At 43.0% G+C, this 25,910-nt stretch overlaps 1 protein-coding gene across 3 annotated transcripts in view; it reads left to right on the top strand.

Annotated features, from left to right (window-relative positions):
- Kalrn (kalirin, RhoGEF kinase) overlaps positions 1–25,910 on the top strand; it is a 531,501-nt gene that overhangs the window by 433,275 nt on the left and 72,316 nt on the right. Inside the window, exon 1 of one of the 3 annotated variants that reach the window (XM_013019470.1) lies at positions 1,372–1,565. The exons of the other annotated variants lie outside the window; for them this stretch is intronic. Coding sequence (XP_012874924.1) covers positions 1,481–1,565 — 85 coding nt within the window. The 5' untranslated portion in view covers positions 1,372–1,480. Of the gene's footprint in view, positions 1–1,371; positions 1,566–25,910 lie in introns of those variants that run through there. 3 annotated transcript variants of the gene reach the window in all.

Raw genomic sequence — 25,910 nt, 5'->3', positions numbered from 1 at the left:
GAGGTGTGGGGAAAGGAAATGTCATCTAGACAATTCTTGTACCCTAAATCTGAAGACAGCTCACCTAATGGAAGATACAGAACATCCATCCTGATAGACAAGCCCAATGCTGAGATCATGGTCCGGGTGTGACAGAAGGCATGTCTAACCTGACAAAGGCAGGGATTAGGGGCTTGGGAGAAGGGCAGTCACACTGATGCCTTATGCCATCCCCAACATTGAGCAATCGCTTGCCTAGTATATCTGCAGAATCCAGAGAGTCTTTGGAGTTTGCTGTAGAGGGAAATGGGACTGAGATATGAAATGGACTTGCAGGTAGGAAGGAACAAAGCCTAATATGTGTAAAATGGATTTAGGCAGCCAGCATCTCTGAAGACAAACTCTGTCATAGATAAAAGACTGACACTTAGCCATTGTGGAATTTAAGAACAATCTAAAGATATCACTATATATAGCTCAAGTGTATTCAGCCTAACTTTCTGAAATTAAAAACAAAGACGTGTACTTCCTTTTGTTAAGTCCAGGGATAGGTACAGCTTTGGGGAAAAGCCTCTCCTTTATTAGATGATGCCATTAAAATCTCAATATCTGGCTCTTTCTCTCTCTCAATCTCTTTCTCACGGCTCCCCATTCCCCTCAAAACAGTGAAAGGAAGTGAAAGTCAAAGGTCTGTGGTCAAAGGTCTGTGGGTGGCAACAGCCTAATGTTGAACTTTGGTCATTTGAGACCAAACCTAGAGTACTTTTTGCACATCCCTCTGGTCGGGAAGCTGATAAAGAAGTGGGGGGGTGGGCACCGTTATCACGACTAGCCCTTAAGCTTTAAACGGAAGGAAGGAAAATGGTTGGGTGCGATATTTTTAATAGAGATGAGGTGAGGGGCGGGGGTGAGGAGGGAAGGAAAGGGCAAACCTAGTAGGGAGAAAGACACTACTGAGCTTTGAACCTTCAAACTCGGCTCCTTGTCTACCTCTGTGGCACCCCCCCCCCACCACCACCATCTAGTTGTCTGTTTTAAGACAAAGCTGATGATAATGCGCTCTAAGGAGGGGAGAGAGTTGCCCAGAGTTTGGTGCAGGGGCTCGGTGTGACCATACTCGCAGAGGCTGGCCGGTCCCCACAGCCACAGGCAGCATTGCGTAAGGCCCCGAGTGCGCGCGAGCGCTGCGCGCAGCCGCTGGCTGGGTCCCCGGCAAACAGCTGGACCTTGGAACTCCGCCCTCCAGAGGCCCTCCTTCCCACCCCCCTCCGCCTCCTTCTCTTCCCCCTCCCCCCCCCACCAGGCCCTCCCCCGCCTCCTCTCCTAAGTGACCGGGACTCTGAGTTAGTCGGTTCGTGGTGGCGGAGGGGACTGGCGCGCTGTGGCAGCCCTGGGGCGACGCTGAAGTTTTCTCTCCGCTGCGCTGGAACTCACCCCCGGCAGCTGGCGCCCGGGCCATGCGGGAGCGCTGGGGACGCGCAGCAGCAGCAGCAGCAGCAGCATGAAAGGCGGCGATCGGGCTTACTCCCGAGGTCCCTCTTTGGGGTGGCTCTTGGCGAAGTGCTGCTGTTGCTTCCCTTGCAGAGGTGAGTGGCGGTGGGCGTTGGTCCCTCCGGAGCAGCGGGGCGCAGAGCAGGCAGCTGGGGCCCGGAGGAGGTGGGGTGGGGAGAGGGCGCATGGCGAGCCGCCTGGGTGGCAGTTTTCCCAGGAAGCAGAACGCGTGGGATGGCTCTGTCCCCGGGGAGATTTTTTTTTTTTTAACTTTTAGAGTTGCCGTTTGGGGTCGCATGTACTTTCTGGAGACATCAGATGTCAGGGTGCCGATGCGCAGGGTGTGAAGAGGGGCTGAGCGTGTCTGGGGCTCCCTGCACTGCTCCTTTACCTATGGATCTCCGTCGGGACTCCGATGTGACTCCTACCTATAGGAATGTGTTTGACACTTGTGTCTACACTAGGAACTATTTTTGCCGAGTGACAATTTTCTTTCCTCTGCTGAGGCGTTCCTCAGGCCAGTGTGAATTTGCAGCTCTGGGCCTCAGTCCTTGGTTTTCCTTAATTAACCGAGAAGTCTGGCTGTACCCAATCAGGACTGTGTTTAATTATTCTGCTCATTTTAATGTCGTCGAGGACACTTGCAGGAAATAACCAGTTTCCCCCAAAGTAGCCTGCAAATGCATAGGGTGAAAAGGATCCGGAGGGTGATGGATCCCGTAGTTTCTGAGGAAGAAACGCTGTTCATGTCACTTTACCACGGGGAACCAGGGAACAGAGGATGTTTCTGTGTCATTAGAGGTAAGACCAGAGCCTCCTTCTTGACGTTTGCCCTTTTTACAAAGTTTTTCCTATGGGACCTCTGCATCCACACCTCCTCTCCGCTGTCGCATCTATGCAGAACCCTGATGCAACTTCTTCTAAGTGACCCTTCACCGTTCTCTAAGCCCCACACATGACCTAACCCTGACAGAGTCCCCTGCTGAGCAGATTTATGGTTACAAAAACTAATTAATCTCACCAATCTTGTCCCATGTCATTATGGTTCATAGTCCCAGTATTAGATTGTTCTGTATCTGCATTAATTAGAACATCCTAGAAGTATGTGGTATCCACAGGCTCACTTCAAAAGGAGTTGGCTGCGACCCTGAGAGCCTGTTTGTGAGAACTGAAGGAGTGTCAAAGGAGAGGAGAAGAAGCAGGATATGGCCAGAGGGAATCGGAGTGGGTGGGTTTGCTCTGAAGGCTGTGATGCCATGAGTGAAGGATTCCCAGGCAGGATTTTTTTTTCTTCCGAGCCCATTTCCGGACCTCAGAAAATGTGAGGGTTTGGGCTTCACTAACCCAAAGCCCCTGCAGCCAGCCTTCCTCAGTACCCATTCCCTGCAGGGTAATGGGTCCAGGGTCTCTAAGTCCTGGGTTTGTGGATTGCGCTAGCTCTCCCACAGTCTCAGGCCCATCAGAGGAGCAGTGGGGAGTCAGTGTCACCTGGAACATGATGGGGACCAGGAACATGATGGCTCTGTGGCTAGGACTGAGGCTCCTGAGAGAGGATGTTGCTGAATCCGGAACTGCAGCAGACCATGGACCCTCTGATGAAGATAGGAGACTGGACAATGAGAGCAGCTTAAAGGGAAAATGAAAGCATCTATCACCTCCATGGAGGTGAAAATCTGGGGCTCAAGGTTGACATAGGGTGGTGGGGGCTTGCCATCTGAGCTATGAGAGTACTCCTTGGGCTCCCCTGTAGTCTATCGAGCAGAAAAAGAAATGAGGCTCTCCTTTCAGCCTGAGGGCATCAATTCTCTGGAGAAGATAAGGTCTGTGATCTGTGTAAGACTTGGCCAGCTACAGAGAGGGCTGCAGGAACGTCTTAGAAGTGGCTGGAGTAGAAGGTGTTCACAGCAGGGAGCCCTCTGCCTCCCTTCTGTAAAACCAGTTTCTCTGGTCTTTCAGATGTACAATTGAAAGGCAGCCTCCCCACTAGAGGGCTTTAAATAAAAGCAGCTAGTTGTTTGGTCTCTATACCTGCTTCTGAGGGAAGTTGGCTTTCTATACTGCCTGAGTAGTTTCCTTCCAAGCTTATGGATCAGAGCCTGCTGTTGTGAATTCTGGTTACTTGGCCTCCAGTCTTTGTCCTTTCAGGATATAAAGAGACACCTTCCTAAAACCTGAAGAAAGAGACACACAAGTAAAAGAAACCAAGAAGTAGAATGGTGTGCGTGTGGGTGTGGGTGTGCATGCTCACGTGTGCCAGTACTGAGGTTTGAATTCAGGGCCTTGCCTTCCACTTTGGCTTTTTTTTACTGAAAGGTGGCGCTCTAACACTTGAGCCACAGCTCCACTTCCAGCCTTTTGCTAGCTAATTGGAGATAAGAGTCTTGGATTTGTCTGATTTGTCTGCCTCTGTTGGCTTTGAACCTCCATTCTCAGATCTCTGCCTCCTGAGAAACTAGGATTCCAGGTCACCAGTGCCTGGCTATATGGTTATTTTGCATTCAAAGCTAAGGGATCCATGCTGGAATTTCTCTGGAGAATCCTAATTGGCTATCATGATTAGTACTGAGATTAAGTGTCAAAGATTCAGTGGTAGTACCTTTGTGGCTTATAACTATCACTTCTGGTGGAAAACTGTATAATTTAGCCAGGCTTATTTTTTGATTTGGAAAGGTGGGTTTCTTTTCTTTCTTTCTTTGGTTCTGTTGAATTTGGGAATAGTAAAAGGGTTTATTGGAAAGATAGTCTACCTTGAAATGGGTGTTGAAGGAAGAAGAGAAACCTGAAAAACAAGAGTAGAAAGGAAATAGAGAGCAGGTGAGAAAGAAGACCCAACACAAATACATTTACAACTGCCTCTTTTGAAAGTGGGAAAACAACCTAAAGTGTGATCGACAATAACCTGCATGAGGCTGGAGGAAGATAAATCATTGCTGTCACACTCTGTGGGGACCCTGGGGATTGCTTTGGCTAGTCAAACTGTCCTTTAAGCCTGAAGAAGTGAGGCAGTTCTGGAGACTAGTTATCTTAAGGTTTAAGAAAACTGCTTCTTTCAAAGTGACAAACTATTTCAAATCACTTGGAAGTTGCTAAGTTATAAGTCCTGTTGGAATTTTTAATTTCTTAGATCATATAATCTAGATGTTTACTGACCAATTTTAAAGTCCTTCAAGTCGATTTGTTAGTTTTCTTTGTCAACTTATAATTAACTTTGGAAATGTGGTCAGGAGGCCCTTCTGGAAGCCTGACCACCCTCTTCTCCATTATGTGCACGGGATTTATTTGTTCTTGTTTATTGCTCTATCGATGTGCCCTCGTTTCTCTGCATTTACATGGAGAGAATTCACTAGTCTGAGCAACTCAAGGAGTAATGAAAGGGGCTGGTGGCTTAGCTAAGGTGAGTCAGTTTACCAAGGGAGGTGCTGGAATCACATGATCATGGTCCTGTCACAGCAGAGATGTTTGGTTTCCTGCTTGACTATAGCTTAAAGAGTGCTGACCAGACTTGGGTGTGGATAGGGAGGAGGGCAGCAAAGACTCCCTAAAATCGTCCTCATCGGTAATTGGTTTCTTCTTTACCTTTTCTAACTAGGAACCTTACGTCTTGATAAGTTTTATCCTTGGCCTATAAATCAATACACCTCCTTTTATAAAGTAAATTTAATGTGTGAAATCATGACAGTAAGTTCCTTCAGAAAGGTGCTGCTAACCTTGAAGACATACCTTGTGATACTGTTGCATACTTGAACTCAATAACTAAGGGACAAAATCCTTGCCACCTAGATGCATGTTTTTTTTGTGTGTGTTTTAAATTTCCTAATCTTCTATCAAGTACCCTGATTATGGTGGTGGTGGTAGTAGTAGCAACAAACTTTTTAACTGGCCATTTGGCATGTATTTGTTTTACCAATAGCTCTCTCTGCTCTTCTTTGCCTCCTTTCCAAGAATAACACTAATCTAGGGAGAAGTACACCCAAATCCTGTGCTGTCTTCCCAGATCTGCCTCTCCTAACTAGTAAGGAGTGTTATCCAGCTATTACCTAGATAACAGTACTGACTGCTGGTTATCATGTCACCTAATAAAAATGGGACTAGAAAAGGTGTGGGTCTGAAACCTGAGCAGAAGGGACTTCTCAAGCAGAAAGTGCTGCTGGGAATTAAGACTGGAAGTAACCTTGGGATTATTTCATCCCATCCTTCTTTTCTACAGGAGGAAACTGAGGCCCAACCATTAGTCACAGAATCCTTTTCCAGATCCTCCATTCCATTGTAGCATGTAGCATGTAGCATCTCTTCACAAAGGCACAGCTTACTCTACTGAAAAGGGCAGAGACTATTCCCAAGCAGAAGCTCTAGGTTTGACAGTGGAATTATTTATTGCTCTTAGGGGTGATTATGTTCCCTACCTGGTCTTCTTTTTGGTCTGTTTTCATTTTAAAGAAACAGGGTCTCTGTAGTGTCAAGGCTGACCTATCCCCCCCCCCTCCTGCCCCTGGCTCAAACCATTCTCCTGCCTCATTCTCCTCTTCAAGTAGCTACGACCACAGTCATGCACCACCTCACCTGGCTTGTCTCTGTTCTTGATGTGTGCCCTGTCAGGTGGAAATGAATCAATGAAATGCATTCCTATCATTCCATCTTGGACTGTCCCTGGTTTTTATGTAGCACATAATGTTTTAATTCATTTGACAAATGTTTATGAGCTGACTGCATGCCAGCCTAGCCCTGGGTGCCTAAGAGAGGATGGAGATCATAATGGTGCTTACTCCCCTCCGCTGTGGGGAGGATTAGTTAAGATAATGTCTGTAAAGGGTTTAGCCAGGCACATAAAGTGCTTTTTAAAAAAGTGCTGCTATTAATGATAACAATAATTCCAGACATAGACTCCCATCCCCAGAGAGACTCTCAACTAATTCTTTGTGGGCCTCTGGGTGGTAATATGGGGAAGTTCATGGTCTTGGCTCCAACTGTTGTTAGTGTTATGCCTCAGTGTGAAGTTGTCACTGGAAGAGAAGAAAGTTTGCCATTTCCTTTATATAAAAAAGCCAAAAATACACATACAAGCACTCCCACTCCCCCCACATACACGCGCATACACACACACACACACACACACATCACTTCTAGTATCATAATCCTTGCATTTCGTAAAAGAAGATCAACTGGAAGACTGGCAAGAAACCTAAATGTCCCCTTTTTCTTCTTCTGTGAGGAAAAGGAAGTATAAGAATGTGAAAATAAGCTGAGATTAGTAGATCAAGCTCCTTGGGAGACAGAGAGCTTGGTTTGAGGCCAGCCTGAGCAAAAAGTTTTTGAGACTGCATCTCAACCAGTGGGGAAGATGTGGTGTTTAAGTACCTGTTATTCCAACTGTGGGGATAAGGGGGCAGGCACAATGGCTGGGCCCAGTGGCATGTACCCAGTCATCCCCAGCAACTCCTGTCACCCTCAGAGAAATGCAAATAGAATTGTAGCCCAGACAAGCTGGGACAAAAAGAAAGAACCTACTTCAAAAATAACCTATAGAAAATAACCAACAACTGGAGATAAGGCCCAAGTGGTACAGTGCCTGCCTATCAAGCATCAAATTCTCAGTTCAGTCCTCAGTACTGCCACAAAAAAAAAAAAAAAAGTTGGGAAATAAAGCTGGGCAAGTGTTCTACCACCTAGCTACACTCCCAGCTAGCTACTCCTCTACCCCTACCATCCCCCCTGTTCCTAAATTATCCCTGTCAAAGTTCTGGACATTTTGCCGAAGTTTGGCCAGTCTTCTTTTCCCACATGGATGAGGACATGGGCAGCTTGGCTCCCGGCCTGGTCTATTCAGTGACTAGTGGGGCATACCTTTCCATTTCTTGAGATTGGCACAGCTTTCTGTGTTATGCTTCCTGGAAGAGGAGAACTCTGGTTACACCAGAAAGTCAGGTAGGTGTCTGTCAGGAGGCTTTTGCCAGGTAAAAGAGCAAAGACCAGTGTTTCTGAACAGGTGGCACCACATTCTTCTTTGTGACTTGCAGTGAGGAAACTGTCAAGTTGAAAGGAAGGAAAACCATTCTGCTGCCAGGGAAACCATCACTGTTTCTAGCTGCCTTGTTCAGGTGGTTGACCTGTGCTCCTGCCCTTACCATGCTGGTGTACAACAGGATCTCTGGACAATTTCAATCTCTCCCTCTCTTTCTATTAGAAACTTCATATTGCTGTTGTGAATAAAGTGGAATTAATCTTTACCTATCTAAAAGCAAGTTCATACCACCATGAAAATACTGCAACATCTGCCACAGATCTCACATCCCTGTCTCCCACCTGCTAGATGTCTACAAGTAGTTATAGTGTTAATCTAGGGCTATGGTGAACATAAATATCACAGGCCAAGAACCACACACTCAACCTAGCAACCTTGGCCACATGTTCTTCCTCAAGCATGGAGACCATCAGCTTAGTGCTCCTGACTTGGGATTTCCTCTCAGGCTTTCTTTATGCTTTGCACTTTTCTTTCTCCATCTTCGCTCTTTACTCTTTATCTCTTCCTTTTCCCTTCCCCCAGCTCCAGGGATCCTTCTGTATCTGAAGGAAGGCCACTGCTTCCCTGGGGAATTCTTGTTCTGAGAAGTTGTAGGGCCCAGTTGCCAATCACTTTCTCCCACCCCTGGGTGGGGGATGGGTGGAAGGGGGATGAGCAATCGAGAACCATCTATGACTACTTTCCTGAACTCGTCTGGTTCGGGGTGCAAGCAGTGAAGGAGGTGGGTGCATCTTTGTTTCCTCACTCAAGATTATCTTGATTTTATTTCCTTTTCTCAGTATTCTAAAAGCAAACTGCTTATCTCTCTCTCTCTCTTTCACACACACACACACACACACACACACACACACACACACACACAGTTAAAAATTAGGCTCTGTAGGCAAACAAAAAACTACAGTAACATAATCTAACCACCTAGAAGGAAGCACTTATGTAACCAGTGACTATGTTGTTTTCTCTGTGTTTACTACTTTTTACATAAATAATTTCATACTTTATATATTGCTTTAGAACCTGCTTTTTCTTCTTCTTTTGAAAGTCTTTCCATGTTAGTGCATTTCCAGGTTGTTGTTTTGTAGTTGTTATTTGTTACAGCTTCCATTGCTAGGGCTGGTCCTAAGGGCCATGTACATGCTAAGCAAGTGCCCCTGAGCAGTATTAACAGTCCTCTAGGTTATTTCTCTGTGTGTGTTCTGGGCCTAAGGTTGAACTCAGGACCTGACCACTGTCTCTAAGCTTTTGTGCTCAGGGCTAGCTAGCATGCTCTTCCACTTAAGCCAGAGCTCCACTTCTAACTTTTTGGTAGTTAATTGTAGGTAAAAATCTCACTCATTTTCCTGCCTAGGCTGGCTTCAAACTGATCCTCAGAACTCAGCCTCCTGAGTAGCTAGGATTACAAGCATCAGCCACTGGCACCTTCAGGATATTGTTGATGGATTTGGTAACTGTTGATATGAGTTTGGTGTTGTGGCTAAAAGTTTGATGAGGAGGTGTGAGGGAAGAGTCATGACTGAGAACATAGATCTTCCCAGGATCAGATGGTGCACACAGATGGCTTCTTGGTCTGGGGTTTCTAGTCTGAACTCTACACCTTTCCTTCCTGCATGGTAGGGTTTACACCCAGTAGACCTATTCCTCAGAAGATTATAAGCACAGCTACAGTGGAAGGTTTGCACCTCTCTTCTTCTTAGACATACAGTGCCTGCTCATTGTGGAGTCTCACTAAATAGGTATGAGAATTGTTCTTTTCTTTTACTTTGAGGTAAATCTTAATAGGTAGATAGGTTATTAAACTGTTACAACTGGGAAAGAGAATCTATAATTACTTTTCTGTCTAGCAAAATTAGAAAAAATAGGAAAAATCTTTGGGTTTTTTTGTTTTTTGTGTTTTCTTTTTGTCGGTGTGGGGCTTGAACTCTGGCCCTGGCCCTGGCCCTGAGCTCTTCAGTTCAAGGCAAGTACTCTTCCACTTGAGCCACAGCGCCACTTCTGGTTTTCTGGTGGCTAATTAGAGATAAGAGTCTCAAGAACTTTCCTGCCCAGGCTGGCTTTCCTGTCTGGGCTGGCTTTGAACCACCATCCTCAGATCTCAGCTTCCTGAGTAGCTAGGATTACAGATGTGAGCCACTGGTGTTCAGCAAGAAGAATTTTTTAAGTACAAGGTAAATAAAGATAAAACCCCATTACCTAGAGATAACAATTTTTAACATTTTACAGACATCATTTCTCTTTTTCTCTCTATTTTTTCTCAGAAATATGATACATTAATGCTACAGACTTTCTTCCTTTAACACAGAGAACAGTCTCTCTGAATGCATTCAGAAGTAGACTGGAGCCAGCTCATCTCAGAGAGGGCTTGTCTCAGGGCTTAGAAAGCCATTAGAAGCTTGGGATGAACGATGGTAGAGTTGTATGCCATGGAAATCACCAGACATTACAAGTCAAGGCATTTGTTCCATTTAGAGGACTGGTTTATCAGCATCCCACTGGATACACATTCCACCATGTATAAAGATAATTTGTTTTTCTTTAATCAACCTACTCATTCCAGATTGTTTCTAATTTTTGCTCTAATCGGTATTGTAGTGGCCTTTCTGGTAGTTGTCTTACCCCGTATCCTAGGAACATGTTCTGACTCAAAGGATATCTAGAATTTGAAGACTCATTTGTTGCCAGTTAACCAGTTACCCCCAGTTTTACACCCTTGAAAGGAAGACACTGTTCTTTGTTTGGGGAGGATTTATGAGAAACATCTTCTGAGACTAGGAATTTCTTGTCTCTCAGACTGTTTACTTCTGTTTACAGAATTAACTTAATTCTTTTTACATGTAAAAATACCCTGCCTGAGAGTATAATAAATGAGTACTTTTGATTTTTAAGTCTGTATACTGATAAGCAGGGTATAAAAATATGTAAATATATTTTGTGGTTGTTCTGGATTATGAGGCAACAGATCATGATGATGAAGAGCTTGGAGCTTGTTCTTTGTCCAAAAACAGCCTGAATGAATATGAATCCCAGCTCTGCTACTTCACTGTGTAACCATGTGCAAGGCACATAAACTCTTTGCCTTAGTTTCCTCTTCTGGAAAATAGAGATCATCATGAAATCTGTTCATGAGGTTTATGGTTGAGGTACATGTAAGTACTAGAAAAGAGTTTAATTCCTGTTATTAGTGAGTACCTAAAAGTCAGATCTGAATACATTGGCTTTGATGGCTAACGTATTAAAATCTAATCTGGATCCCAGGGGTCCAGCAAGATCCTGCCAGAGTGCTTCTGACTTTTAGATATGGGTGCCTTCTTCAGGACTAGGACATAATCAGAAACCAAAATGTAACAAGGCTTTTCCCTCATTCATTTACAGTGATCTGTAGCCGTAGAGAATCTCAACCTGTGATTGAGATTCTCTCTCTGTCTCTGTGCCCGCCCGCCTGCCTGCCTGCCTGCCTGCCTGCCTGCCTGCCTGCCTGCCTGCCTGCCTGCCTGCCTCCCTGTCTGTCTGTCTGTCTGTCTGTCTCTGTGTCTCTGTCTCTGTCTCTGTCTCTGTCTCTCTCTCTCTCTCTCTCTCTCTAGTGCTCTCAAGGAAAATATCTGGTAGGGAGAGGGGAGGAAGAGTCTTACTGCGACTACTCTTCTGGCCCCAAAGTGGGCACTGTTTACGATCTGGACAAAATTTAAAGAGCCTTTCTAAAAGGTTTTGCTAAATATTATAGGAGAATATGAGGAAGTGCACTAAGAGGAGCGTGCAGCCTGATGGCTTTGTGTGGAGGTTTATAGCTTTGAGCACCATGCATGAAGCTGCTTGCATCAAGAGCTCTGGTGGGCTGGGTATAGTGGCACTTGGGAGGCTAAGCTTGGAGGATTGTTTGAGCAGGAATTCAAGGCCAAACTGGGAAGCCCTAAAGAAACCCATTTCATAAAGAAAAGAGATGACCCCATAAACACCTGAGGTACCTGTACTCTGTTCATAAAGGACCATTATTATCCAAATTTACCACCTGAGCCCTTGTGGAGCTATCATTTTGTAACCTGAGGGCCTTCCTTGACACCTTGATCCTGAGATCTGGATTAAAAGGCACACATTCTCATTCTTTGTCACCCACCTTGGCCCTTCCCACCAAGACTCCATTCATGCTCTACCTTTTGCAGCCATACACCACTAAAGATGGCCCTATGACAAGTGTCTGCTGACACTCCTCTATTGGCAGTTGGAAAACCTGCTTCTGTGACATGGAAGGCATTGTTCTCAGTCACCTCTGTGACCTTCTCCAGTTCCCAGACTTAGAAACCAAAGAGAATCCTGCTCATTCACTGAGGTTCCTCTGTATGAAAGCAGACCTCAACTATCTTTTAAAGGATTTTTTTTAACCTTTCTAGTTTTTAAGCTCCATTTCTTTGTGCTCTGGTTTGAAAATTCTAACCTCTTATTTTAACTTTGAGACTGTTAGCAGCCAAACACCAGCACAGCCATGCATCTTCTCACATAGCCACTGTCCCTGCTCAGTCCCAGGGACTAGCCAGGTCTAAATTTAACCATGACCCTTCTGTCAGCTATGCAAACCAGAACTGTAAGAACAAAACCAGAGCTGTATATTCTCAGGGTGTGTGTGTGTGTGTGTGTGTGTGTGTGTGTGTGTGTGTGTGTGTGTGTGTGTGTGTGTGGGAATCAGATAGAAGAGAAAGAAGGTGAGAAAGGTTCCCCAAGGGCCTAGACCAGCTCTGGGCAAAGAAGAGGAGTATAGTCATCCCAAGAGACTGTTGGACTTTGTCCTAGTTTGGCTGATTCCTCCCACTATATATGATCAGTGATATAACTCACCTGGATTTGTAATTACCATGGCTTCTTGCCAAGAATTATGCCAGAGTTATGTGTTCATCTTTGTCTCGTATTCCAAAGTCATTGTTCCCAGGTTCATGAATTACAATCTATACATTGTGATATGTTGATTTCAGCTCTTGTTGAGTTGTCTGACTTCACTCTTTATGTAGGTGGCATCCCTTTCTGTATTAGTGGGCAGGGAGACAGAACAGAAACGGGACAGGGCCCATTTCTGAAGACTTGTTTCTGGAATGGCTTTGCCAAATCAGGTACTGAATACTTGTAACTGCAAAACACTGAAAGTGAGTTGGTTTGTGAAATTGAGCTTATTATGACTTAGTCACACTTAATATACATACATTTGTTTGTATAATTATAATTGGCATCATATATCATGAAATTCATAATGTGGCATTTTAGTAGCATCTGATTATGACTCCATCAGGATAATATTTTATTTTCTGTTTGTCTCTAGTGGGTATGTTGGAGTTATCTCGAGGCAAGTATAGAAAGGGTACCTTGACTGTGTTTTATTTTTAAAATGCCCACAGTGGAAGTTGAAAGGAGAAGCTACCACTACACTTTTTGAGCTGGGGTTCTACCAGGAAATTCTCAGGTTAGTATCACATATGGGCCTGGAGAAAGAGAGAATGGGCCCATTGGCTCTCTGGTGCTCATCTGTCATTTTTGTCAGTATAGGAATGTTACTTGTAAGCAATTCTCCTTAATTCAGGTAAGAGAGAAAACATAGATCAAGGAGAGACATACAGAGTCCTCACCTTGGCATTAGAACTCATTGAATGTGTTCATCTGGTTACCTAACTCCTTTATAGCATTTTCTTCTTCTGTACACTTGAGAGAATACAGGTACTCATCCCCTAGGGTGGCTGGGAAGACTTAAGTGTGCGTGTGCGTGTGCGTGTGTGTGTGTGTGTGTGTGTGTGCGCCACTCAGCACAGTTCCTGGATCACCAGCATAGAGGATGGATTCAGAAATGGTAGTTTGGTATTCTTTCTGTTGTTAGACGTTTGTCTGTCTTACAGGGTCATAGTTTTAGATAAGCCCTTAAGTGATCTAGGGGTGGATTAATGAATATTTCTCAAAGCTTCCAAGGAAAACAGGTGTACCAACCTAGGCCTCAAAACTACAGGCCTGCTGCCCAATATTTGAGCCCTAGGATTGTCCTTATTCAAAACTAGTTTCTGATCTGGTAAATCCTAGGGCTAATTCAAAATGACAGTTCTTACTAGGAAAGAGATAAAAGTTTCTCCCTTCTTCTTGGAGGTCAATATGTTGGATTCTTGAGCAGTTCCTCAGTAGGTCACTATAAAGCACCTTTATATTTATTAATTGGTTTATTGTATGTCATTTAACTGTTTCAAGTTCATCATCCTGGATGTATTCCTTAATTACTACAATTATCTGCTGTGCTCTGGTAATTATCCAAACTGCCATTTATGACACAGAAATTTTTGTTCTGCCATCAGCAACCAATCAGAGCTGTTTATATTCAAATCGCATTTACTGCTTTTAGGCAAAAACAAACTTGACAATTTTGTTAATTGTACTTTTGTTTACATTAGGCTTTTAGTAATAACTATCTTACAGATATCTTCATACTTAGTTCAAAGGAAAAAGGTAGAAATTCCCCAAATTGATTTTCCTTGGGGCCATCTGCCCTGATTTGTGTCACATTCGTATCCCTGAATTAATTCTCATGGCCCAAAGAATGAAATACTCAGGTAGGACTCACCCCAAGGATAGCATCTGAGCAGAGATAGGGTTTCAACTCACAAAAGCTGTGAGTCTGGGGTACACTTATGAAGCAGAATGGATGCCAGAGAGGCAGCCAGCCAGCAGTTGTAGTATGTTCAACAAGTGAAATCCCTCTGTCCTGTGGTAGTGCTCAGGGACAGCAGACCTGCTCTTCTAAAGGAAGGAAGAGTGTGTGTTCAGTGAGGCCTGGTGAAAGGAAGGGCCTGGAGGAGTATGTTTCAGGGAGTGCGTTACGGGTCAGGAGGAGTGTGCTTCACCAAAGAAGTAAGCATATGAAGTAGCTAAGGACAAGCATCCAGTCCTGGGAGAGACTGGAATATCTATAGAAATGAATAACAAATAATAATTTGTGGTGTGTCAGTGTCTGCAGGCCTTCAGCTTTGGGGATTCAGTGTACACACTTACAGGTGAGAAGACTGAAACTCCAAGAAATTAAAACTATGTTCCCAGGAGCCATGGCTAATCAGCTATCCTGACTTCTCAGTAGTCTACTTTCTGTCCCATTTACCCTGCAGCCCAACTCAACTGCAGCCCTTGTATCAAGTTCTTTAAGATTTTTATTTCTGTAGTAGAATACAGTTCCATATTGTGTCCCTTTAGCCATGGAAGGGAATAGCAGGTCCAGAAGCAGCTTTTTCTGGGGGATATGTAAACCTTGTGCTGCCAAAGCTCTTAACATAAGCATTGCCTGGCATACACACACACTTTTATACCCTAAATAGCAGAGACCCAGAAATGTTTGTCTACTTTTGCCAACATCTGACTGTGATTATCTTTAACCGCAGTCACACTTGTTTGTCTCTTAAAATAGCATTGACTCTCCTGATGAGGCGGCTTCAAGCCCTCACAGCCTTTCCAGAGACCTGTCTGTGCTACCTGCCTTCCGGTAGCCTTAGTAGCCAGGGGTTGTTTTCTCCCAGAGAGTGAGCTGCAAGCTTGGCCATGTCTGATCTGCAGGGACAGACCCTACAATAGACCCATCTAATTTTTCTTTTTCTTTGTGGTGCTGGGAATTAAACTCAAGGCCTTGTGCATGCCAGGTAAGCACTCTGCCTCTATGCTATATCCAATCCAGTTTTTGACCTACCCTCTCCAGATCTGGATCTTTTCAGGACTAGGGATACATGAAGCTCAATGGCAGAGTGCTTGCCTAACATGCTTAAGCTCCTAAATTCAATCCCTGTAGTGCCAAAAAAGAACAAGGTTGTGCCTTTGCTTTGGGGTTGAGCTTCAGAGAAGGTCTATTCCCATATGGTAGTTCATTAGGGTTCTTTTGGTTTAATAAAAGTTGTTCCATTTTGGCTTTGAACTTGATGAAAGTAAAAGGAAGGAAATGAACAGAAATCCTATAATTGCTATTTATACCTCCCTTGAAACACACACACACACACACACACACACACACACACACACACATACACATACAATACATCACCCTAAGTGAGGAACTTCTACCAGATGAAGCCTCCCAGTCTTGTTTCAGAAGATTTTCTCCGAGCCTTCCTTCACTAAGATCAAGGAAATGAACATCACCCCTTGTGTGTGATTCTGCTGTAGACTTGAATGCCATCAGCCAGAGATCCCTTTTCTGAAGTAACCAAGGTCTACCACATGGGTGGCAAACTGAAAATACCAGAGCAAGAGCTCTAGACAAACAGATGTCAGACTTCCTTCCCATGTGTCAGGCTTGCTCTGCGGCTGGGCAGGGTTTCCAGAGTGAGGCATAGAGGTCACTGACCTTTGAGCTCTGACAGGAGACATTGTCAATGCCACTGTTGTGCTGTTTCTCTTCCAGAACCACAAAGGTTGTTACTGTATAACCTTGTGATAGCAGATTTCAAAGCTGAAGCACTTAATAGTGGAAAACTTGGGAGATGAAAGTTTCAAATGAGTTCATGAAAGCCCTAAAAATATTTTTATGATCCTTAAAATAAATTATCCCATTAAGTAAAGAGAATGAATGTCATGCAATTTCCATTCTATTGGGTTAGACATATTTCAGACCTTTCCTAACTCAGAATTTGAACCAGATATTTTAAAATTCTTTTTCTGTCTACAGATAATAGGTACATTTAGATGTGGTCTTTCATCCAAATGGGGTCCCAAACTGTGTGAGAGTATGGACTTCAGAGCCCACAGACCTGCTTTGAATACTCGTCCTGTCGTTCCCCAGCTCCCTGATCTGCCATAAAGGACTTAACCCTATTCACAATCACAGTAGTAAAAGGGGAAGAACATTAGCACCTATGCCTCTGGGATGTTCTAAATATTAGACAAGAGAAGGATAGGCAAGAAAGAGAGAATTGTGGTAAATGTTCTCTACTTTCGTAAAGATCATAAGATTACAGACACTTCGTTGTCTTTTTTTTCCCTGTAATATATAACTTTGACTTTTTTCAAGTCATCTAACTTTTAATTTATGAAGTCATGAAGTAATTTCTAACTTAGAAGTAAAAGACATGGGAAGTGCTGATAAATCCTCTTTTCCTTGTGAGACTGGTAGTTTTGGGGTGTCCACCTGAGTCCACGGGAATCAAAAGCATGTCATGCAGCTCACCTGTTCACAGCCCCCAAGCACACCTATGAGGGTATCTTTGTGTTTGTCCGCATAGGTCAGTTGTCATATATACACCCAAAGTTAGGCAAGGAAAAATTGTACAAGGACTTTTACCCAGTGCTAAGTGAGTGTGCTGTTTAAGTTGATAGATGAGAACATGGTGCCCATGACAGACACAACACCTTAACCAGATCAAAGCTAGCATCACTGGAAAATAACTCAGTTAACACCCTATATCTCTGAATTAATGCCTCATTTTAGGACTCTTTCCATCTAAAATATACACCAAATCCAAGTATGAGTAAACATCTGGCAATCACACACAGGAAGGCCGCTGACAAAGTAGCATTCTTGTCCATATATATATATATATATATATATAATGATCAGGGGTTTCATTACATATACATATATATATATGTATATGTAATGAAACCCCTGATCATTTTCTATAAGAGACATTGGAATAATTGGTTACAGTTGAGTTAAATTTCTTTTTTTTGGTCTACTGTACTGCCAATATATAAGAGAATGTCCTTGCTTTAAGAAAACATACGTTGAATTATTTGGGAATCAGAAGGATCTTCTCTGTAACTTATTCTCAATTCAGAGGAAGAAAACTGAGAAAAAGCAAGTGGTCAACCTTCAGCATAGGAATATTTTATTAACTTTTTTTGTGTGTTGCTGGGTTTTGAACATAGGTCCTTATGCTTGCTAAATAAATGCTCTACTGCCTCTGCCATCCTGCCAGCTCTTTTTATGTTGGTTATTTTGAGATAAGGTATCACTTCCAATTCAGGCACACAATTGGACCACAAGTCTTCTATTTTTCCCTTTTGGCCATATTGGGATGGCAGATGCCTGCCACCACACCCAGCTTTTTCCAGAAGTCTTGTGGACTTTTCTGCCCAGGCTGACCCAAAATGACAATTCTCTGGATCCCTGTGGAGCTAGGGTGATGGGAGCACATGTGCTCAGCTATTAGTGGAGAAGCGATGTTGGTGTATGACTCTGGCTGGCCTGCAACCATGATCCTCCTGACCTCAGCCTTGCAAGTAGCTAGGATTACAGATGGGACTCATCAGTGTCTGGCTTACTAGGGATTCTTTGTATGAGTCTTGCAGTTTTTCTCTAAGTATGAAGTTATGTCAAAAAGAAAAATGTTGAAGAACCAATGGGATTATTTATGATCCAGCCCTTGATGGGCCAGACAAACAGTGAGGTTTTCTGACCATGTGGACTCTTAGTATTGTTTCTGTGCCCTTGGAAGCCAGGCCAGTGTTCTCAGGATGCACAGGAAGATGCACAGGAGCATCTTCCCAGGAGGAGCACAAAGCTGAGCAATGCAGAGCAAGACACTAAGTGCAGCCAGAAGCTCATCTTGGTTTCTGCTTTTTCAAGCCAAGGACTGAGGAACTGGGGGATATCCACTTGTCATATGTGTTTGGGAGAAGCGAGGCAAGGATAAGACTGCACGGTCTCAAATTAGGTTAAGGTCAGAGACTCTGAACCTTCACATTTTCTTTCCCATCCTTCACTAAAAAATGTAGCTGACCAAAAAAAAAAAGACACTGAAAATAGGCACTTGACCTTCAAGCAGCTATTTCTTTCTCCAAATGGGCAGTTTTCCTCTTTTTTTATTCTTCAGGTTCCCTAGGAGAATTTCCATTGCAGCATTTTAGTTAAGCAGCGCTTAATTACAGTCTTAAGCTTTCCAGAGTCACCCTACTGCACTCCCCCATCCACCTCCATAATGAAGCCTATGGGAGTTACCTTTGGGTAAGGTTACTATTGAAGGACACATGTCCACTAAATCCAGGGCAAACGTCCCACAAGCTTCAGGGTAGGCTTTGATGTGAAGGTGTATTAGCTTAAAATAACTGGACTGGACTGTAACTTATTTCCTGCTTTGGCCTGTACAGCAGGTTTTGAGTTGGGCTGACAACCCTGCTGTCAGTACACCATCCCAGGAGTCTGATTCACCTTTTGCATTTCCAGACTTAGGTGGAATTATAACCAAGGCCAATGCCAACTGCACCATGTTCTAGAACATGTCAGTAGGAGTGTGGTAAATGCTGCCAAATCCCCTCTAGGGTCAGCATCTACATTTGCATATAAAAATTTTGAAGAAGCCCTGAAATAAAGAAGCAGGTAACTTTGTTTAAAGTCTGTAGGACTCTTCTCTCCAATTAACCAACAAAAAAGCCTCATGTAGAGGTATGGCTCAAGTGGTAGAGTACCAGCCTTGATCAGAAAAAGCTAAAGGACAGCACCCAAGTCCTGAGTTCAAGCTCCAGTACTGGCACACACATAGAAAGAATAAAATAAATACATGGATACCACCTAGAACATTGTAAGGAACACATGAAATGTAGGCATACACCAATAGTGACACTTCTAAGTTTAAGAGTTGAGAACTTTACCAGCATTGACTTTTTCTTAGAGGTTTTGGGGCCTAAAAATATCCAGATTCCAATTATTTATCTCTTTTTTGTCCTTAGCTATTATTCTTCACTATTTATTTCATGAGCAAAGAATTTGTGCTGGGGATACAAAGAAGGAGGATAGCTCTGTCCTCAAGGACCTAGCTTATAGAGGTAAAGTATAATGGCAAGCATTTGTCAATGCCCAAGAATGGTACAAAAGGTGTTGTCAGAGAGTAGGGAAAACATACTGTGCTTAGTTATTTAAGAAGTCCTAGGAGGACTAAGGCAAGCAGAGAGCTGAAGGGTAGTGTGATCAATGAGATTCAATGTGATTGGTTCAGTGATTTGAGCAATTAGACAAAAGTGAAAGGTTCAAACTATAGCATGCATCATAATTACTTGGAGAAATTGTTAACTCAGAGTGCTAGGCCAGCCCATACCTTCGTGTTCAAAGTTCTACCACTTGAGCCAGAGCTCTACTTCTAGCTTTTTGGTGGTTAATTAGAGATAAGAGTATCATGGAATTTCCTGGCGGGGCTGGCTTAGAACATGGGTCCTCAGATTTTAACCCCCTGAGTAGCTAGGATTACAGATGTGAGGGACTGGCACTGGCTCCATAGCTTCTTATTTACTAATTCTGGAATAGGGCCCACAAATTTGTATTTCTACTCAGCCTGCTGGGTGATCCTGGCATTGCTGTCCTGGATCACTGTTTGAAAACTTTGGATTAATGAAGGAAGGGTGAGCTCCTGCCTGATCATGAATAGCTAAAATCTGTAGGCTGACAAGCTAGTTTTATTGTCCAAATTTTGAATAGTGATTTGAACAAAATGATGAGATTGCTCCAGTATCAGTATATCAAAAGAGAAATAAGAGAAAAATGGCCAGGTGCCATACCTATATAATCCCTACTACTCAGGAAGCTGAGATCTGAAGATTAAGATTCAAAGCCAGCTGGGCAGACAAATTCCTAAGACTCTTATCTCCAGTTAACTGGCAAAAAGCTGGGTGTAGAGGTGTTTTTCAAGTGGTAGAGCACCAGCCATGAATGAAAAAGCCAAGCAAGCAAGAACACAAAACCCTGAGAACACAAAGAGCACAAAGCCTCAGTAGTAACACACGTGCACATGCACGCACATACCTACACACACACACACACACACACACACACACACGCAGAATAAGAGAAAGACTGGATGCAGAGGCTAGTTGATAAAGCAAATGAATTAAAAGATCTGAGTTAGGTCAGTGACAAAGTGATTGGAAAGATGATGCCAGTGCAGATCTTTGTAGGAGAGAGAAAAATGTTAGCCTTGTCATTTGGAGGGTGTAGTCTTCAGTTATGGATAGTCACTTGTCTAATGTGATTTGCAGGCTTGGTGGTGATGAGCAGGATGAACTTGTACATGTTTACACTATGTGAAAGGAAAAGGGGGAAAGTTGCTGTGTAAGCTGGTAGAGTGAACAGTATCTTAGGGAACTCGTTTCTCCCTTTCAGAGCTTTTGTGTGAAGGCGTAAGGACACACTCTGGACTCTGGAATGGTCCTGTTTTACCAAAGAAAGTTGGTTTACCTGCCAGGAGTAGAGCTTGATAGCATATCATGTGGTGTGGAGAAAGAAAGCCAGAAGATGCTCACTCCAGCCTGGAGCTTGGCAGATACCATGTGGAGTGATTAAATGATCCTCTGTGTTCATGATGTAACTGTAGACAAATGCAGATTTCAGGCAATCTCAGTTCCAGCTTATTTGCTAATTCTTAGTGTCTGTCACTTGAAAGTAAAAACCATTTTTGTTTGTTTTAAAATAAATTTTATTATGTATACTTAAGATGTAGGACATGATTGTATTGGATACGAATAGTTATTACAAAGATTCTTATTGTGAAACCGTTAAGATTATCCATAATTTCATATGATTTTTCCATCATCTTTCTTTTCTGTGGCCAGAATAACTAAACTCTCCTCACTCAGCAGAAATTCCAAATACATTTTATGCACTCTAATTCTCACGTCGTACATTGGACTCTAGACTAGTGCATCTGACATATTTGTGACATTGTGTCTGTTTTCTCCCCATGTCTTGCCCCAACTCCGCTGTTTAATTCTTGAAGCCTAGACTCAGGTCGGGGAGACAACACTGAAGGACCCAGCAACAGTGAATGAGAGTATGGACTGAGTTACAGTAGGATTCAGCAGACTAGATCTCAATGGAAATCAGAGTGTCTGACTCCTCTCCCATGTCAAGATTGTTTATCTTTATATGAAGGGCTAATCTCATAAAGGTTTTTTTATTGTTATTGTTTTAAATGTACCTTGTGATTTTATTTTTGTTGTTGTTGTGTTTCCTCTGTATGTTCTTCCCCCTATGGCATATCCCCTGTTGTCACTGTACTCAATTTTGATACCCTGCATCTTGTATATACATGTGTCTAATCTGGGGAGAGGAAGGGGAATAACAAAACACTGAAACAAGGACACAGGATGACCCATTGCAACAAGGATACCCACTGGACAGTATATTGGAAACAAACTTTACAACATCGGGCAGTAAAGCGGGAGCAGGGGAGCGATAAGAATGTGGGAGCTAGGGAAGGGAAGGGATAGTGGGACACCAACAAGGAAGGGAAGAGGTAACAATGACTGATAAGTAATGTACTCATTGCCTTACTTATGTAACTGTACAATATCTTAACAATAAAATAAAATTTGAAGAAAAAAAAGGGTGGGCCACTAAGTAGAAGTGCAACACAAAGGCCAATACTAAGGTGGTCTTAAGGTTCAGAGTGGAGTTTTTTCATACTCCTAGTTTAATGGAAAAGTTCTAAACTCATAGAGTTTAGGTGTACAAAAGCCATAAAGACATACAAAGTCTCAGTAAAGTGGTACGGTAAGGAACAACAGTGAAGAGAAGAAACTGTAGAACTAAGTGTAAGAGCTTTGGCACATAATGAGCAGGAGGCAGGTGCTGGCACCGTGCCTTTGAGACTTGGACATGACTAGGAAGTCAGAGGAGGAATATCCCAAGCCAAGTCCTGCTTGCCAAGTTCAATCTAAAATTGCACTAGGAGTAATTGCCAGGGCAACAAGTTTCCTAGTGTTAAGAAGCTGGGTTCCCCCCTCTCATTTCCTATTGCTATCACCATAGCAGTGTTCTTCATTCTCCAGCACCAAGTGGCTCAGGCACCAAGATGGCCAACCAGATGGCTTGCTGGGAAGCCAGCCATGCCAGGAACTGGTGGTACACAGCTGTGGAACCTCAGTTGAATATGCAACCAGGAGCTTGGCATGCACAAACATTCCCCTAAAAGACTCAGCAGGCTCATGTCCTCTTATTAATATTTACTCTGGGCCTGGTGCTGACTGTACTTGCAGACCAACATGGATTTATATAGATTTATTACCATGAGAATTTTTCACCCTTTTTTCCATATACCCTTTTCTATATGTACAATTTCCAGTGTGACAAATACTAACCAAGAAGACAGGAATGTTAGGTTAAACAATCTCTGCAGATAGATGTGTTGAAATACATTTGTTTTACACAGTTCAAGCTATGGAAAGCAATACACATGTGTTTGCAGTTATTTCTGTATCATTATAGCTAAAGCAAGACAAAAGAACAGGATTCGTTAAAAGACCGTTTGTGTGACTATCATGTGGATATAAGAAATCCTTGTGGTTTCTTTGATTACAGCCATTAGAGTCAAAGTTTCAATACAGTATTATGATTGAATACCAGGAAGATATTTATAGACATATTTACCATCTAGGTAAGATAAGTATGGTTAATATAGAACAACTAAACCCCATTTCTTTTATCAAGTACATTATGTATTATGTGGAAGGCATGGCTTTGGGGTTTAAATACAGTTGCTAAATTTTAGAAGACTGGATTGAAAATGAGTTTTCTGTGTATAAGTGTGTGTGTACACGATACTGGGGCTTGAATTCAGGGCCTGGGTGCTGCCAGCCCAGCTCAAGGCTAGTGCTCTACTACTTGAGCCATAGCTCTGTTTCCAGATTTTTGATGATGAATTGAAGATAAGAATCTCATAAACTGGGACTGAGAAGGTGGCTCAGTGGTAAGAGCGCTTGCCTTGCATGCATGAGACCCTGGGTTCGATTCCTCAGCACCACATAAGCAGAAAAAAAAAAGCCGGAAGTGGTGCTATGGCTCAAGTGGTAGCGTGCTAGCCTTGAGCTGAAGAGCTGAGGAACAGCGCCCAGGCCCAGAGTTCAGGCCCCACAACCGGACCCAAAAAAAAAAGAATCTCATAAACTTTCTTGCCCAGGCTAGCTTGAAAGTATAATTTTCAGATCTTAGCCTTCTGAGTAGCTAGGATTATAAGTGTGAGCCATTGGCACCCAGCAAGTTTTCCATTTTGAGTTGTGCCATTTAAACCAGTTTAGAGAACAGAAGACCAGCTTAAATAGTTATGTATCTGGAGCCATACAAAGCCTTGGATCCCACCTTCCACATTGCCTACTTACACATTAGCTCCCATATTGGCCTTTACCTGTTTTCCTCTGCATACATCTCCTAAAATCTTTGGAATCTCCAAAGTGATAAGTAGCCTCCAAATGATGGCTGGACAGGCTTAGAAAGCAAAGACTTTCAGCCTCACCTCCCCCACCCTACCTCCCCACTCCTGCCTTTGGAGAGAGGAGTTAAAGTTGAGTTGACCAGTGATCTGGTCAGTCATATCTATGTCATAAAGCTCTGTAAAATCTTCAAAGGGAGGCAGGATTCAGAGAACTTACAGATGGCCCAAAACAAACAAATTCTGGAAACTTCCTGCCTTGTCCCTCACATGTCCTATGCATCTCTTCATCTTGAGCCTTTGTGATATCCTTTATAACAAACTGGCAAATGCAAGTAAGTGTTCCTCTGAGTACTTTGAGCCATACTAGCAAACCCAGAGAGAGGATGAACTTGGAGACTGTTTTCAACACTGAAAATTTTATTTTATATAAATGATACATAAACACATGGGTGAAACACTGAAAAGACTGGATATACCTTCTTATAATAATTGCAAGAAGGAGGCTAAAGGAACATATCTGATGACCACAGAAAAGTAGGATGAAATACATGTGCAGGGGAGTCAGATCCAGGTTAGCTTTTTGCCTCTGCCACTATGGGCCTCAATTTGCTAGAACACTCATTTTCTATTTCCTAAGATGAGAATCATAATAAATACATCCTCCCTCCACTCAGGATGACTGGATGAGAAAACAATATTATTGTTGTAGTTGTTACAAATCAGTCACTGAACTGTTCTTCTGGGAAAGATAATAGAACAAACAGAGAACGTACAGGAGCTATTTTACAAAGATGAAATGTACATTAGATTCCAATCTTTCTCCTAAGAAGCAGTTAACTTGGTACAAATTTCTAGTCTAAATATGTCACACTGCTTTTGAAGATGGGGAGCTGAACTCAGGCCCCACACTTGATAGGCAGATACTTTATTTGAGCTATACCCCATCCCTTTTTCCTGTAGCTGTTTGTGAGATAGAGTCTTACATTTTTGCCCAAGCAAAAAAAAAAAAAAGTTCCATATCAAGACAGAACACTAATTAGATGATGAATCGTAGATTGTTTCCAACACTTAGATTTCCATTACTTGGCCCGTAGTTAAATGGTTCCAATTGTTTACCTAGAATAAACTCGAAACAACGATGTTGACTCGAAACAATGATGCTGAGAATACGCTTGATTTTTAATTTTCTACTCTTGTATATTTACCATTAATTTACACAGAAAGCACAAAAGCAGAGCCAGATGACAATGGGGCAGGGGAAACGGTCATTGCAAATTTACATTTGTGAATCTCAAAGCCAGGCTACAGAACAGAAAACTTGGACAGTTCTGCTTTGTTTGGTAGCACAAAGCACAGTTAATGTGGCTAGGCCTCTAGTTCTGATGACACATGTGTGCTGATAAATCTACGTTCTAAAGGTTCTGAGTCAGCAGAGCCTGGTGCATCCCCAGGGGCCTAGTGAGTGAAAAATGTCAGCCACTTATCAGCAGACAGATAGCAGAGAGGCCCTGCTTTTACTACCAGTGTTCCTGGAGATGTTTATCACTGGGTTCTGAAGACAGGAGTCTAACCCATACCAAAAACTTCAGAAATAGTATCAACATACCCCAGACAACAGCCAGCAAGGACTTTTCTGAGATAAGGTTACAACTTTGTCCTTAAAGGGATGCCAACTAAGTTAATTGACCTCCAACTATTCCCTGAGCAGAACAACCCTGTAGGTTATTCTTCATACCAGGGAAGTTGGGAACTGAATTTTTAATACTTCTAAAGGAAAATGCTCTGCTGTTGTTTTCCAGAGTATACACCAACTGCTGACCCTCTCTGAGAAAGTCCCAGCAGGGTTAAGTCCAGCAAACCAGAGGCTGGTGCCCTCTAAGTCAGCCAGTGGTGGAAGCTGGAGATTGCGGTCTTGTCAGGCGCATTTGTTCACTTTATTTCAGAATTCCCTTTCTATTGGCCTTGTCTAAGCCTGAAGTCTTCCAAGGATAGACTGGAGCTCTTCAATCTAGGTCTAGGGCAAAGTTGTGATAGGAAAAAATGACTCAGTCTTTGAGCAGATGTGAAAAGCCACTGGAATCTTTGTTTAAATACCTAGTCATATGTTTGGTTTAAATATCAATATGCAAACTGGCGCTGTCCAGCACCTTGTGGGGTAGGGGGTGTACGTTTGAGGTATAGGTAGTCAGGTGTTATCCTGAGACCAGTGATGAGAAGAAGCATCATGGAGACATTGTCAACCAGACACTAGTGAAATTATTTGCTTTAAAATGTCCCACACTCGTACCTTTGTA

Source organism: Dipodomys ordii, unplaced genomic scaffold, assembly GCF_000151885.1.
Source record: "Dipodomys ordii isolate 6190 unplaced genomic scaffold, Dord_2.0 Scaffold45, whole genome shotgun sequence".
NCBI classification, from domain to species: domain Eukaryota; kingdom Metazoa; phylum Chordata; class Mammalia; order Rodentia; family Heteromyidae; genus Dipodomys; species Dipodomys ordii.
Note: the sequence above shows the minus strand (reverse complement) of the source record. Positions and strands in the feature narration are given on the sequence as shown.